The sequence below is a fragment of the Pristis pectinata genome, chromosome 29 (genome assembly GCF_009764475.1).
Source record: "Pristis pectinata isolate sPriPec2 chromosome 29, sPriPec2.1.pri, whole genome shotgun sequence".
In the NCBI taxonomy this organism is placed as follows: Eukaryota; Metazoa; Chordata; class Chondrichthyes; order Rhinopristiformes; family Pristidae; genus Pristis; species Pristis pectinata.
The window spans coordinates 6,200,554-6,216,013 of NC_067433.1; the positions used below are offsets into that span (position 1 = coordinate 6,200,554).

The 15,460-nt window shown below is 45.2% G+C and overlaps 1 protein-coding gene across 3 annotated transcripts in view; it reads left to right on the forward strand.

Moving 5' to 3' along the window:
- Positions 1-2,870: 2,870 nt before the first annotated feature.
- The window catches only part of ckap2l (cytoskeleton associated protein 2-like), a 32,645-nt gene continuing 20,055 nt past the window's right edge, over positions 2,871-15,460 (forward strand). For 2 of the 3 annotated variants that reach the window (XM_052041043.1, XM_052041045.1), the window contains exons 1-3: positions 2,871-3,512; positions 9,987-10,059; positions 15,365-15,431. In XM_052041043.1, the coding sequence (XP_051897003.1) occupies positions 3,467-3,512; positions 9,987-10,059; positions 15,365-15,431 (186 nt within the window). In that variant the 5' untranslated portion in view covers positions 2,871-3,466. The remainder of the gene's footprint in view (positions 3,513-9,986; positions 10,060-15,364; positions 15,432-15,460) is intronic. The other variant, XM_052041044.1, reaches the window with a different exon arrangement.

A 15,460-nucleotide genomic window follows, 5' to 3' on the forward strand; every position in this document is an offset into this window, starting at 1 on the left:
GAATTTGGACACTAGTATAGATTAGCCGTGATCATATTGAACGGCAAAGCAGACTTGAGGGGCCTGATGACGAGACTCTTGCCTTCTATTTGGTGTTCTGCTAGACCTTGCATCAAAGGATGCTGGATTTGGAAGTTTAACTGTAATTTTATTTTCACTGACATCACTGGATCACACAAACAGAAGTTAGGAAGAATACAAAAGAAAATATTTGCATTTTTACATCACTTACAACACCTTCAAGAAGCCCCCACGTTTATCAATAAAGGAACTGGTTTTGAAATTTAGTTTTATTGTTTTTTTTTCTTTGCTTATTTGTTCCAAGGATGTAGCCAATATTGACAAATCAACTGATCCAAGTTATTTCATGTTTTTAAGAATCTACTACCGCATGATGTAGGATTTCAGTCACAAATAGAGCTGTTTACTTAATCGAAACACCAAAGCAGCTTTCATGGTGGAATTTAATTTCAACACCATCATTTACTAATCCATTATCACAGCCATTATAACAACATGTTTTTGAAGTGTAGTTATGTTGTTTTGTAAGTAAATGCAACAATTAGTTTGCACACAGTTTGCTCCATAAAAAGATACAAAGAATTAAATATTTAATCATGTTGGCTATAAATAAACATAGGCAATCACAATGGAAGAAGCTGGCTTTTTTAAACAATGCCAATTGGCTCTTTAGCATCCAACTAAACATGTACTTGGGGTTAATGACAAACTGGAAAACCAATATTCAGCTGCACCCTATCACTTACACTGCACTGAGTTCTCATGATAAAATAACTTAGTTTGATGAATATCTAAGTAAATGAGCAAACTGCCTCACTAAGGTAGCAGAGTGTTATAGAAATGTGACCTGATGTTGTAGTGCTGTACCAAACAAGGCAAAACTAATAGTGAACTGATCTTCTAGTATCTTATTAGTCAGGGGCTGGTGACATTCGTGAGGGAGAATAATCCAAATTAGGTATGGTGGTCTGATGAAAGGTCATCAACCTGAAACATTAATTTTGTTTTTCTCTTTACACAGATGTCACTTGTCCTGAAGAAGGGTCCTGACCAAAATGTTGACTGCCTGCTATTCTCCATGGATGCTGCCTGGCCTGCTGAGTTCCTCCAGCATCATAGTGTTTTTCATCTAGATTCCAGCATCTGCAGTCCTTTGTTTCTCTACTGTTGCTTGCTCTGTTGAGCATTTCCAAAATTTGCTGCTTTTATTTCAAACTAGATGTTGTCTATTCAACATGATCTCATCACTCATTTAACTAGTGAATGCACAATGGCAATTTCTTCAAATTTACAGTAATCAGTAAAAGGAAAGGTGTTTTTTTTTATTTATGCTCCAAGAATTGCAACATACATAGAGACATTAACATACTCAAACATTCCAGAGCACTTCAGTATAATTACTGAAACTTGGAGGCCGAGGTAAAGGAGAAAACATAATGGCAGGTGGAGAGCTAGGATTTAAGAAGAAATTTAAAAGCAGAAGACACGTATGAGGTTTATAAAAGAAATTTGAGAGCTGATGAAATGCTCCGTACTTTTTCTGCAAACCTTAAATCTATGTCTACATAAGGTAATGGGAAAAGGTTTTCTACCTTATGTGAAATCAGTCTTAATTTTGTAAATTGTACTTAATTTTGTACATATGATGGTTTTGCCAAGGTGGGTTCTAACTCATTTTTCAGTTAACAAGCCATTCTTGCTAATCCATATCAGCTCCCAGTTAAGCAGCAAAATCGTAAATTCTTACCCTCGTTTTCAAATTCCTCCATGGTTTCACCCCTCCCTAATACTGCAAACTCTTACAGCCTTAACACTCTTCAAGATATCTGAACTTCAATTGTGGCCTCTTCCACAGCCTCCTGCTGAGGAGCTCCTGCTCCATTACCTCCTGCCCTCTAATTTTATGGCTCCACCATTGGTAACTAGGTCTTCAGCTACTTCCCTCACTAAATCTCAATACCTCCCTTGTCTACTTTAAACCACTCCTTGAAACCTTTTTAGGCAGTTACACAGGATTGAGGATGACTTGCTACTAACACCAGTTCCAAGTTCTAAAGTGAGGACAATGAAGGCACCGCAGAATTTCACAGATGAGGCAGGTGACATTGAAGGGACAGAAGGGTGGGCTTTTTTGGGAGATGGTGTTCTAGTTTATGCAGGACAAAGAAACAAGCTGCTGGAGGAACTCAGTGCATCAGGCAGCATTTGTGGAGGCAAAGGGATAGTCAACATTTCCAGTTGAGACCCTGTGCATCAGGACTGAGAATGTAGAGAGGAGAGAACCAGTATAAAGAGGTGATAAGGAGTGTTGAGACAGGAACTGGCAATCCTAGGTGGATCCAGAGTAGACACAAGAGACTGCAGATGCTGGAATCTGGAGGAACAAATGATCTATTAGAGGAAGTCAGTGGCATCTATGGGGGAGGAAGGGAAGGAGTTGTCAGTTGCAGGGTTTCAACCCAAAACACAGACAAATGGGGACGGTACGGTAGCGTAGTGGTTAGTGCGACGCTATTACAGCGCCAGCGATCAGGATTCGATTCCCGTTGCTGTCTGTAAGGAGTTTGTACGTTCTCCCGTGTCTGCGTGGGTTTCCTCTGGGTGCTCCGGTTTCCTCCCACATTCCAAAGACGTACGGGTAGGTTAATTGGGTTTAAGAAAATGGGCGGCGCGGACTCATTGGGCTGGAAGGGCCTGTTACCACGCTGTAAATAAAATTTTTTTTAAAATTCCTTACACCACCCCCCCCCCCGCACCCCCACAGATGATGTTCAACCTGCTGAGTTCCTCCAGTAGATTGTTTGTTGCAATAAGTGGATCCAGGTGAGGAGAAGGGGTTGATGGGCAAATGAAGCCAGTAAGGGGAACCATCTCTTTGCCTCCACAGGTGCTGCCTGATCCACCGACTTCCTCCAGCAGCTTGTTTCTTTTTGCTCCAGCTCCCTGAATCTGCAGTCTCTCCAGTTTACTGTAGGACTTCTGTTTGCTCCCGATGCGTGGCCTCAAGCTTCTCAATACCATCCCGAAAACTCCTTCCCCCCTTTGAGCCACCATGAACCAGAGATTCCCAGGAGCCAATGAGGATGTCACATTCCTTAATGGAGGCTTTGAGAACTTCCTTGAATCTTTACTTATGTCCGCCTTACCGTGACAAAACACAGTGCCTGCTGTGGCAAAGTCCTTAAAACCTACCTCCTATTCCAATGACAGAGTTTTCATAGACCTCCATCCTCACTACGTCTAAACGACAACACCCCCTGGTTGAAGCTCCCGCTCCACTGACGGCGCTCTTCCCAGGCTGCGCGCTGACTGACGTCAAGAGGGCAGCAGGGCTGCGATTGGCCGAATTTGAAACACGTCCCGTTGGCGCCTCCCGTCAGGGCGCGGCGCGAGCGGCGGCGACTGGTTTGAATGCGGCGACGGTTGGGAGGCGGTGGACGGCGGGATGGAGATGAGAGCGCGGTGTGACCGCGTTCGGATCGCCGAGTCAGGTAACGGCGGGGGGATTGGCCGCGCCTCAATGAGGGGTACATCCTCGCTCACCTTACCCTGAGCAGCCTCTCTGGCTGGGCCTGGCCGCAGGTGCCCGTGGTCATTATGGCTGAGTAGCGGGGATCTGTTTGGTGCTGATGTCCATGTTTTCCGTGCCCTAGTCTTGGGGCATTAGATAAGATGAAGTAACATAAATAAAAGAATACTGGAAGCACCCAGCAGGGCAAAGAGCATCAACAGGGAAGGAGACAATCCATGACTTCTTCCCTCAGTACTCGAAAAGTGAAAAGACAAGTGCTTTAAAATGCAAAGGGGTGGAGAGAACAAGGCATATCTATGATAGGTACAAACTAAAGTTGTCATGGTAGCAATAGCTTTTAAGAACCGGCAGTTGGAGCAAATTGCATCAGGTAAGTACAGCCACGTCTATAGGGTGGGTGGAACTACTTGATGCTATGTGCCTGTGATGCTGCTGCAAGTTTTTCATTGCACCTGTGCACACATGTACTTGTGCATATGACAATAAACTCCACTTTGACTTTGAAATTGTTAAATACATGTTACAAACCTCGGGACTTCATATTGTAAGTAGGTATGTTCCCTCAACTTGCACAAATGTCGTTTAATTTTGTCATGTAAGTTATGTATAATTTATGTTAATTCAAGTTTATGTTAACTCACGTATATCATGTTTGTAACATGCTGCTGCAAAAAGCTAATTTCCATGGCATTTGTATCCTGGGTATGTATGCCTGTGATAATAAACTTGAACATGAATTGGGAATTATCAACCTGTTTAGCCTAACCTAGTGGTAGGGAAAATGTTGGAATCTGTAATGAAAGCTGTAATAACAGACCAGTTTGAAAATAATAATAGGATTGAGCAGAGTCACTGGGTTTGTGAAAAGTAAATTATATTTGATAAATCTACTGGTTCTTTGAGAATATGACTTTGAGAATAGATGAGTGGGAACCACTGGATGAGGTGCATTTGGATTTTTGGAATGCTTTTTGGTAAAGTCAAAGGAAGTTGTAAATGAGATTAGAGTACATGGAATCAAGGGTATATTGAGATGAATAGAAATCTGTTATTGGCCAGATAAGGAAAAGTGGAGCTCAATGGATTATTCTCAGGTTGGCAAGCTGTGACTAGTAGGGATCAGTGCTTGGGACCCCAACTATTCAATATCAACAATGTGGCTAAGGGGACCAAATTTTAAATTTCCAGTTTTGCTGATGATGCTAAATTAGATCAGTTTGAGTATGGAGGAGGATTTACAGACAATCTGAATGGGAAAGATGTGAGACCATCCAATGTGAACATAACAGAAATGAAGAGTATTTGTTAAATAGTGGGTAGTATTGATGTTCAAAGGGGTCTACCTTTACTTGAACATAATTCATTGAAGACCAACAAGCAGTGCAGCAAGATTTGGAGGGAAAATGCTATGTTAGCCTTATAACAATGTTTGATTACAGGAGTAGGAAGTCTTTTTGCAATTCTATAGTGCTTGGTCAGACCACACTTGGAGTACTGTGTACAATTTTGGTTGCCTTACCTAAGAAAGAATGTGCTTGCCAAAGAGGGAATGCAGCAAGCCTGGTTCAACGGATATTGGATTTGGCTTAGAGTGAAATCGGTCTGTATTCTCTGTAGTGAAGAAGGATAAAGAAATCTCATTGAAAATTACAAAATTGTTAAAGGGCTTGACAGGCTAGATGCAGTGAGGATGTTTGTTCTGACAGAGATGTCTACAGCCAGGTGACAATTTCAGAATGAAGGGTAGGTCATTTAAAACTGAAATGAGAAGAAATTTCTTCATTGCAGAGGGTGGTGAATTCTCTGTGCTGGAGAGGTGTGGAAACCTTGAGTGCATTCAAAATGCAAAGTTAGGTTTTTGATATTCAGAGAATAAAGGGATGTGGTGTTGGAAAATGGTGCTAAGTTAAAAGATTAGACATGATCTTAATGAATGGTGGGGCAGTCTTGAATGTCCAGATGGCTTACTTCAATTTATTATGTGGTTTCTGGCTTATAAGGTGGCGGTGAAGTTAGTGGATATTTAGGGTTGTAGTTTTCTGTTCAAATGAATTTCTTTCTTCTGAATGGTACTTGCAAGTAGTTCAAGGTAATCCATTCAACAAGTAGAATATATTGCAACACACCTGATAAGGTCCCACATGGAGACTGATCAAAAATGTTAGAGCCCATGGGATCCAGGGCTCTTAAAAAAATTGGCCTGCTAATAGGAGGTAGAGGGTGATGGAGGAGAGTTTGTTTGTAATCGGAAGTCTGTGACTTGTATATAAATGTTATACATGCTATATATGTGCCTGCAGGGGGAATGATAAGTATGTTTGCAGCTGACACAAAAATGAATGTTGCTGAGGAGGGTGATTTTAGGCTTAAGGATAATATAGATGGATTGATAAAATGGGTATAGCTATGGCAGATGGAATTTAATCTGGATAAGTGTAAAGTGATACAGTATGAAGTGGTAGAGCCATGGGACTATTGAGGAACAGTGGGACATTGTGCAAACCTAAGGATTCCTGAGGGTGGCAACACAGGTGGTAAAGGCGGTGTACAGGTTATTTGCTTTTATTAGCCAGGACATAGAATATAATAGCAGGGAGGTTATGGTACAGCTTTATAAAACATTAGTTAGGTCACAGCTGGACTACTATGTATAGTCCTGGTTCCAATTCTATAGGAAGAATGTGATTTGTAGTGGAGAGGGTGCAGAGGAGATTAAACATAATGTTGTCTGGGGTGGAGAGACTGGAAAAGCTAGGTTTGTTTTCCTTGAAGCAGAGGCAGCTAAGGGGTACTTGATTGAGGTATATATTACGAAAAGCATGGAGAGGATGGATATTGAGAAACTTTTCCACAGAGATGCCCAAAACCAGAAGGCATGGTTTAAGGTAAGAGGTTTAGAAAGGTTCTGAGGAATTTTCATCCAGAGGGTGGTTGGAATCTAAAATACTCTACCATAGGGTGCCTCAATATTTATGTCCAGGTGAGCCCTTTAATCACCATGACATAAAAGGCCACAGGCCAAGAGCAGGAAAATGACATTAGTCTGGGTACATAACTGTCGACATGTACAAAGTAGGCCAAAAGGGCCATATCAGTGGTAGAATGGTTCTGGGAGATGGGAAGCCTTCTAGTTACAGATTTTGTGCAAGGAGAGCAGTTAATATTCTGATCACTGTTTATGGTCAACTTAATTATACCCCTCTTCCCCCACCCCACCATCTGTCCAAACTCCAGGATATTCCCATTGGGAAGGGGAGGTGATTAGATTTGATCTTGTTCCCTGGTACTTGTAAAGCATAAATGTTATTTTTCACTTATTAGTCCAATAGTTATTAGGTCTTGCTGTATCAGGTTATTTCATATTTGAGGAGGTGGATTTGTCTTTAGTAATAGGCATGGATGAGAGTAATGGACACAATTTTTGGTGAAGGTCCAGTGGGGGTAATGTTCCATAAGGTGGGTGATTGCAGACAAGCCAGACTTTGAAGAAATTGTCCACAGGTTGACAAAAGTTTGGATGATAGTTTAGCAACTAGGGTGGAACTGGTAGAAGTTTAAATTTATTTTACTTCCTATCAATTGCCTTGCCATTGTTATAACCATAGCCCATCACTGAATCTTGCAAAAGGTCTTACAAAAATATTATCTCCCTCTCTCTCCCATCTTCTGAATACTTGCCAAGTCTATTTGTAAAATCAGAACTGGTATTAGGCTTGCCATGTGGGAAGTGAAATACTGGATTTTATGGATTTTATCAATGCCATCAATATCATATTTTATTATGTTCCATTTTTGGATCATTTTTTTTGCTTCCTCAGACATTAAAACTAAAGGCTGCAACAAATGCTAAAGTGGTTACTAGAATTATCAAATAAGATGTGAGATTAATGTGTGTGCCGCACAAAAAAAATCTTAAGAAAATAAGATGGGAAGGGGTGGGGTGTAGGCAATTTGCCATTCAGTGGGATCATGGCTGATCCAGTTTTCTTTATCTACTTTCCTGCCTTCTTCCCATAACCCTCATTTCTCCTGTGGATTAACAGTCCACTTTAGCTTTGAATAATTTCAAGAATTCAGCTTCCACAGCTTTCTGGCACAAGGAATTCCAAAGACTTGTTACTCTTTAAGGGAAGAAATTATTCCTCATTTCAGTCTTAAATGGGCAACCCTTATCCTGAGACTATGCACTCTGGTCCTAGATTCTCCCATGAGGGAAACATTCTTCCAAAATTTACCCTGTCAAGCCCCTGAGAGCCTTGTATGTTTCAATAAGATCACCTGTCTTCTAAACTTCAATGTGTTCAATCTTTCCTCATTTAAATATCAGCATGATATTGTGGGCTGAAGGGCCTATATTGTGCTGTATTATATGATAAGATAATCTGTCCTTGCCCAAGGATCGTCCATGTAAATTATCTCTGAACTGATTCCAATAATAATATATCTTTCCTTAAATAAGAGGATCACAATGTGAGGAGAATAAAATGAGATTAATGTAGGATTAGTTTAAATGGGTGCTTGATAGTCAGCATGGAGTTGGTAGGCTGAAGGGTATGTTTCTGTGTTGTGTGGCTCTATAAAATGTCTGCATCTACAGATGCCATATACCTATCTTGTCGAATTACAGTAAGAACTCCCTACTTTTATACTCTAACTGTCTTGAACTAATCATTCAATTAGCCTTCCTAGTTACCTGATGTACTAGCTTTCAGTACGAAGGCTCCCAGTCCTTTAATGCTGCAGCTTTTTGCAAACTTCATGTAATTGCAATTTGTCTGTCTTGTTTTTTTTCCAAAGTGAACAACTTCACATTTCCCACATTATACTCTTTATTGTTAAGGTTTTGCCCACTTGTTTAACCTATCAATCTCTCTCTGTAAACCGCTTGTATCCTTCTCACAGCTTGCCGTCCACCTACTTTTGTATTATCTGCACATTTGGCTACAGTGTATGGGGAAAAACAAAAGGACTGTTTGGGTCCCTGAATATTGGGAAGGGATGAAGTAAAAGAATAGGTGTTGCATCTTTTGTGGTTGCATGGGGAAAGTACTGGAAGAAGGGGAGAGGGTTGGTGGAGGGCAAGAACTAAAGGAACCATATCTGAGTTCTGACTGGCAGAAGAGGAGTTGCATCAAATAAATGCAATACAGTCGAGGGCTCTGTGGAAACTCATTAGTAGAGTAGATGTGGAGGAACTTAGAAAATGGAATTGGTCCTTACAGGAAGTAGAGTGGGAGGGAGTATAGCAGACAGGTGTGGGTCTCAGTGGGCTAGTGATGGATAACCTATCCCCTTGGATGGAGACAGAAATACATAAAGAAAAGTGAAGGTTTAAAACAAAGTGAAAAGTGGGATGAAAAATTTCATTCCATTTGCTGCTAATTTAAGTTCAGGAAACAACAACAATACAAGGATATAACATTTAAGGAGGAAGGTGGCCTGAGTAGGCTTAAACAAAGACTACTCAATATATTCTAGAAATGTAGGCAAAGCTTGAATATTTCAGAGTTGGCTACAGTATACTTGCTTCCTTCCTCTAATTCATTAAGATTTATTGTCTTTGAATTATTGGCTTTGGCCAGCTCTGATTCTTGCAGCACTTCAATGATTATAGTGTTCCCTTACTTGCTGCTTCCTACTATTTAGCCAATATTCCATCGATGCCAATATATTTCTTCCAACAGCTTAAGCTTTTATATTGCAGAGTAATTCTTTGTGTGGTCCTTTGAAGGACACTTTTCGAAATTCCTAATACAGTAAAACTTGGATAATTCAGCACCCATTGACTTTGGTAGTGCCAGATTGGCAGGTTTTCTGGACTATTGGATATTAGATATTAGTCATTATTAATGCAACTAAACTCTCTTAATTCATTTTTGTTTTAGATGTTGCGGAGTAGTAGTATAACTTTCCGAGGCATGGGGCCAGGTCCACTCCCACTCTGTGGTACTGGGAGTAATATGGAGATTACTACCTTTTAAGGTCCTGCTTTTTAACTTCTGATAGTCAGATTGCAGGCCCTCATTCCTTTTTATATAAACCTATGCTGTTGGCGTCGATGTGTACTGTGACCGCTAACAGTTCTCCTACCCCCTTCAGAATGTCCTGCAGGTGACATCCTTGACCCTGGCACCAAGAAAGTAGCATACCATCCTGGAGTCCTGTTTGCAGCTGCAGGAACTACTATCTGTTCCACTGATGAGAAGTGAGAAACAACAAGCAGGCTTGATCCCGAGCAAATTAGCAACATGTACCTGCACGTTTTTTGTTTGTATTTATCTGTTGCCTAGTTTTTGACTTCAGTAGTTGTATCTTCAAGCAAATGCAGTCAGCCTGTATCCTATAAAAGGTTTTGATTTCAGTGTATTTTGAGATTTAATTAAATAATGATTACAAGTTTAACCCATAGCAACATTTTCTTTCTCTGAAACAGAATGCCGCAGGCAACAACTTGAAGCCTATCTCCAGAGAAAGGGGAAACTGAAGGTTCCAGGTCCTACTGACAGGTTTGTCCACATTAGTTAGGAAAACATGCTAGCCACAAATTTGGCATAAAATTTATGGACAATGTTACACGAGCATACCTATTTGATAGATTTGTCCCTTTACTACCCTGTATTGCAGTTGGGTTTTTTAAAAGTGTATACTCCTGTTTGTGGCAAGAACTGTTGATCAGCAATTTTAAAAGGTTAATTGTGTATTTTTTCTGTTCTAATGTGATTTAGTTGTTATGTGTAACCGAGCTTCAAAGTGTTCCTGCTCTTTTAGATTTTGCTTAACCTGGCGAACTGTCTCCATGCCCAGCCATTATCTAAAATTAACACTGGGTGAGACTCCTTTAGTGGTGTGTGAACTTTTATCCAACCTTATTACAAGATTAATTTTGCATAATTTACAAAATGATTAAAATCTATTATTATTTTCTTTTTTTTGCCAAAGTGCCATAAGATCCACGTGCTAGCATTCTTTAATAAATAAAGAAGATTTTTTTTCTTCTGGCAATGTCTGCCGTATTGTCCTTTAGTGATAAGATATCTTTTAGTGATAATATTAGACACGAAGAATATGGAAGTAACTTCAGTAGGGAGCATTGGTACATATATTGGGTATGATTTTTTTTCCAGCCATTCAATTCAATGCTAATAAGATTCTTATTTACAAGTCTTACATGTTAACTTCATTAGAAAATAACTATTTGTGGTGACTCACCGTCTAGTCGGGCGAACCGGCTCGGCAGTCGGGTCGCGCGGCGTCGGAGCGATGAGGCCCAAGATGGCGGCGGGCCTTGTCTTTCCGAGCGACGGGGAGAACCCGCGTGCGGGAAAGTCCTGATGACGTAGGACTTACATCATTGCCGGTTGTTTTGGGTGGGAACATTCTCCCTTAAAGGGCCCACGCAAGGCGGGAAAATAAACCAGTTCTGTTTGGCAATCCTCCGAGTAGAGTCTTGTTTTATTCCGCGGTAGCAACCGCTACATTGGTAACCCCGACGGTCCAAACGGCTTTTGGACCCGCGAAATGGACGACGGCGCAGCAGCCAACGCAGTGGCCCTCAAGCTGCCCACCTTTTGGTCACTTCGGCCCAGCGTCTGGTTTGACCAGGCCGAAGCACAATTCCACCTTCGGCAGATCACCTCCAACTCCACGAAGTACTACCATGTGGTTAGCTCTCTGGACCAGGAGACAGCCGCCCAGGTTGGAGACTTCATCCAGTCGCTTCCGGAGGAAGATAAGTACCTGGCTTTCAAAGACCTTTTGATCCGGACCTTCGGCCTCTCCCGTCGTGAGCACGCCGCCCGCCTGCTTCATCTGGATGGCCTGGGGGACAGATCCCCATCCGCCCTAATGAATGAGATGCTGGCATTGGCCGAGGGTCACAAGCCATGCCTGATGTTCGAACAGGCCTTCCTCGAACAGCTCCCCGATGACATCCACTTGTTGTTAGCTGACGCCGACTTCAGCAACCCCCGTGAGGTGGCCGCCCGGGCAGATGTCCTGTGGAGGGCCAAGCGCAAGAGCGGTTCGTCCGTCAGTCAAATCACCAGGCCGCGAGCCCAACGCCCGCCTCGCCCGGCCCCAGCAACCGAGCAGCCACGCCCCAGGAACGCAGACAACGACACGGGTGACCAGCTGTGCTTCTACCATCAGAGGTGGGGTGCGGAGGCCCGTCGATGCCGCCCACCCTGCAAGTTTCAGGGAAACGCCAGGGCCAGCCACCGCTGATGGCTACGGCGGCTGGCCGCCGACAGAGCCTCCTCTTCGTTCAGGACAAGAAATCTGGACGGCGTTTCCTCGTTGATACTGGAGCGGAGGTCAGTATTTTGCCCCCGACAGGCCGCGACACTTGTGACAGGCCACCAGGTCCTCTACTCAATGCCGCCAACGGTACAACGATACGGTCTTTCGGCACCCGTACGCTTCAATTACACTTTGGCGGCAGCCGTTTTACCTGGACCTTTACCCTTGCCACCGTTGCCCGACCACTCCTAGGAGCCGATTTCCTTCGGGCCCACAACCTGTTAGTCGACCTGCGAAGGAAGCGGTTAGTCCACTTTAGCACTCTCCGGACCTATCCCCTGGGAGAAATCAGCCCACCAGTCCTGCGCCTGGACTCCATTTCCCTTTCTGGCGACGATTTCACCAAGCTCCTAGCCGAATTCCCATCGATTTTGGCACCTTCGTTTACAAATTCTAGGCCCACACACGGGGTACGACACCACATCATTACCACAGGGCCACCCCTTCATGCCCGTGCATGACGATAACCTCCAGACAAGCTCCGCCTGGCAAAGGAGGAGTTCCGTCACATGGAGGAGCTGGGGATTGTTCGCAGGTCAGACAGCCCCTGGGCCTCCCCCCTGCACATGGTCCCCAAAGCCACCGGAGGGTGGAGGCCCTGCGGCGACTACCGCAGGCTGAATGACGCCACCACCCCGGACCGCTATCCCATCCCTCACATCCAGGACTTTGCAGCGAACTTACACGGGGCCCGCATCTTTTCCAAAGTGGACCTCGTTAGGGGATACCACCAAATCCCGGTCCATCCGGATGACGTCCCCAAAACTGCGATTATCACCCCATTCGGCCTGTTCGAATTCCTTCGGATGCCGTTCGGCCTTAAGAACGCCGCGCAGACCTTCCAGCGGCTGATGGACGAGGTAGGCCAAGACCTGGACTTCGTGTTCATTTACTTGGACGACATACTGATCGCCAGCCGTAACCGCCAGGAACACCTTTCCCACCTCCGCCAGCTGTATTCCCGCCTCCGCGATTTCGGCCTCACGATTAACCCGTCCAAGTGCCAATTCGGACTTGACTCTATCGATTTCCTCGGCCACAAAATCACCAGCGACGGGGCAACACCCCTACCCGCCAAGGTGGATGCTATCCGCCATTTTGCCCGCCCCGACACAGTCAAAGGCCTACAGGAATTCCTTGGGATGGTCAACTTTTACCATCGTTTCATCCCTGCAGCAGCCCGTATCATGCGCACTCTGTTCTCGCTGCTGGCTGGTAAGGGCAAGGACATCACCTGGACTGACGAGGCTGCGGCTGCTTTCGTTAAGGCCAAAGACGCCCTGGCAGACGCCACGATGCTGGTACACCCTAGGACTGACGTCCCGACTGCCCTCACGGTAGACGCGTCCAACACCGCGGTGGGTGGGGTACTGGAACAGCTACTCGAAGGCCGCTGGCAACCCTTGGCGTTTTTCAGCAAACACCTTAGACCGCCCGAACTGAAGTACAGCGCTTTTGATCGGGAACTTCTAGCGCTGTATCTGGCGGTCCGGCATTTCCGATACTTTCTAGAAGGCAGGCCTGTGATCTTTCACCGCTTTCACCGATCATAAGCCTCTGTCCTTTGCTTTCTCCAAAGTCTCCGATCCCTGGTCAGCTCGTCAGCAGAGACATTTATCCTACATTTCCGAGTTCACAACTGACATCCAACATGTCTCCGGAAAGGATAATGTCGTTGCTGATGCACTTTCCAGACCAACCATCCACAACCTATCCTTGGGTGTCGACTACACGGCCCTGGCTGACGCACAGCAAGCCGACGACGAACTGCCCAGCTACAGGACTGCAGTCTCGGGTCTGCAGCTCCGAGATTTCTTGGTTGGTCCAGGTCAGCGGACCCTACTTTGCGACGTTGCGACTGGTCAGCCCCGCCCTATAGTCCCTGCAGCCTGGCGGAGACGCGTTTTTGACTCGGTACGTGGGTTGGCGCACCCGTCCATCAGATCTACTGTCCGACTGGTCGCCAGCAAGTTTGTCCGGCATGGCCTGCGCAAACAGGTCAGTGAGTGGGCCAGGACTTGTCCGCACTGCCAGACGTCAAAAATCCAGCGACACACCAAGGTCCCACCACAGCAGTTCGAGCCTACCCGTAGGAGGTTCGACCATATACACGTCGACCTCGTGGGCCCTCTGCCGGTTTCAAGAGGAGCCCGGTACCTCCGTACCATCGTGGACCGTTTCACGAGGTGGCCTGAGGCAACCCCCCTGACTGACATCACAACTGATTCCTGCGCCCGGGCGCTGCTCACAACTTGGGTCTCACATTTTGGCGTTCCGGCCCACATCACTTCAGACAGAGGCACCCATTTCACTTCCAGTCTCTGGGCTGCATTAGCGAACCTGCTCGGGACGCAGCTGCACACCACCACGGCCTACCATCCTCAATCAAACGGGTTGGTGGAACGTTTTCGCCGCCATCTGAAATCGGCCTTGATGGCTCGCCTGAAGGGTCCTAACTGGGTTGACGAGCTGCCTTGGGTCCTGCTCGGCATATGCACTGCCCCCAAAGAAGACCTCCGCACTTCGTCAGCTGAGCTTGTATACGGGGTGCCACTAGTTGTCCCCGGGGATTTCATACCTGCCCTTCGGGACCAAGGGGAACAACCTCCAGCAGTCCTACAAAGACTGCGCGAGAAGCTTGGCACCTTGGCCCCGATTCCCACCTCACGGCACGGTCAAGCCCCATCCTGCCAGCCCAAGGAACTACAGGACTGTAAGTTTGTTTTCGTTCGCAGGGGCACACCTCGGGCGCCATTGCAACGACCATATGAGGGACCATTCCGAGTCATACGGAATAACGGATCCACTTTTATTTTGGACATTGGAGGCAGGGAACAGGTTTTCACGGCGGACCGCCTCAAACCGGCCCATTTGGATCTGCAACAGCCTGTCGAGGTTGCCGCGACGCAGAGGCCGCCGCCCTAAGCGGCAGCTGGCACAGCCCACGGACCTTGGGGACTGTCTCGCCGGTTCTGGGGGGGAGTTGTGTGGCGACTCACCGTCTAGTCGGGCGAACCGGCTCGGCAGTCGGAGCGACGAGGCCCAAGATGGCGGCGGGCCTAGTCTTTCCGAGCGACGGGGAGAACCCACGCGCGGGAAAGTCCTGATGACGTAGGACTTGCGTCATTGCCGGTTGTTTTGGGCGGGAACATTCTCCCTTAAAGGGCCCGCGCAAGGCGGGAAAATAAACCAGTTCTGTTTGGCAATCCTCCGAGTAGAGTCTTGTTTTATTCCGCGGTAGCAACCGCTACATATTAAATCAGCAGATGTTTGGAAAATGCAGATTCTGAGATGGTGTGCTTTTTTAATATACACTTCTAAAGACTACTGCAATCTGTGTTCTTTAACATAATGATTTGTAGCAAATCAGCATGTCATTTGATGAGTGATATACAATTCAGAAAGTTCAATTTTATATGCATTTATTCATTGTCCATTTTATGTGTCTATTTGTCTGAGTAACTAACTTAAATTTTCAGTTAGTGGTTTTCATATAAAAATGTATCTTTTCAGGTACTATTTAGGGGACAAAACTAACCAGAAAATACAGCAACGAACTGCTCCATTCAAAGCTGGCTTGGTAAGTAGGAACCTATGATCTTTTTCAGA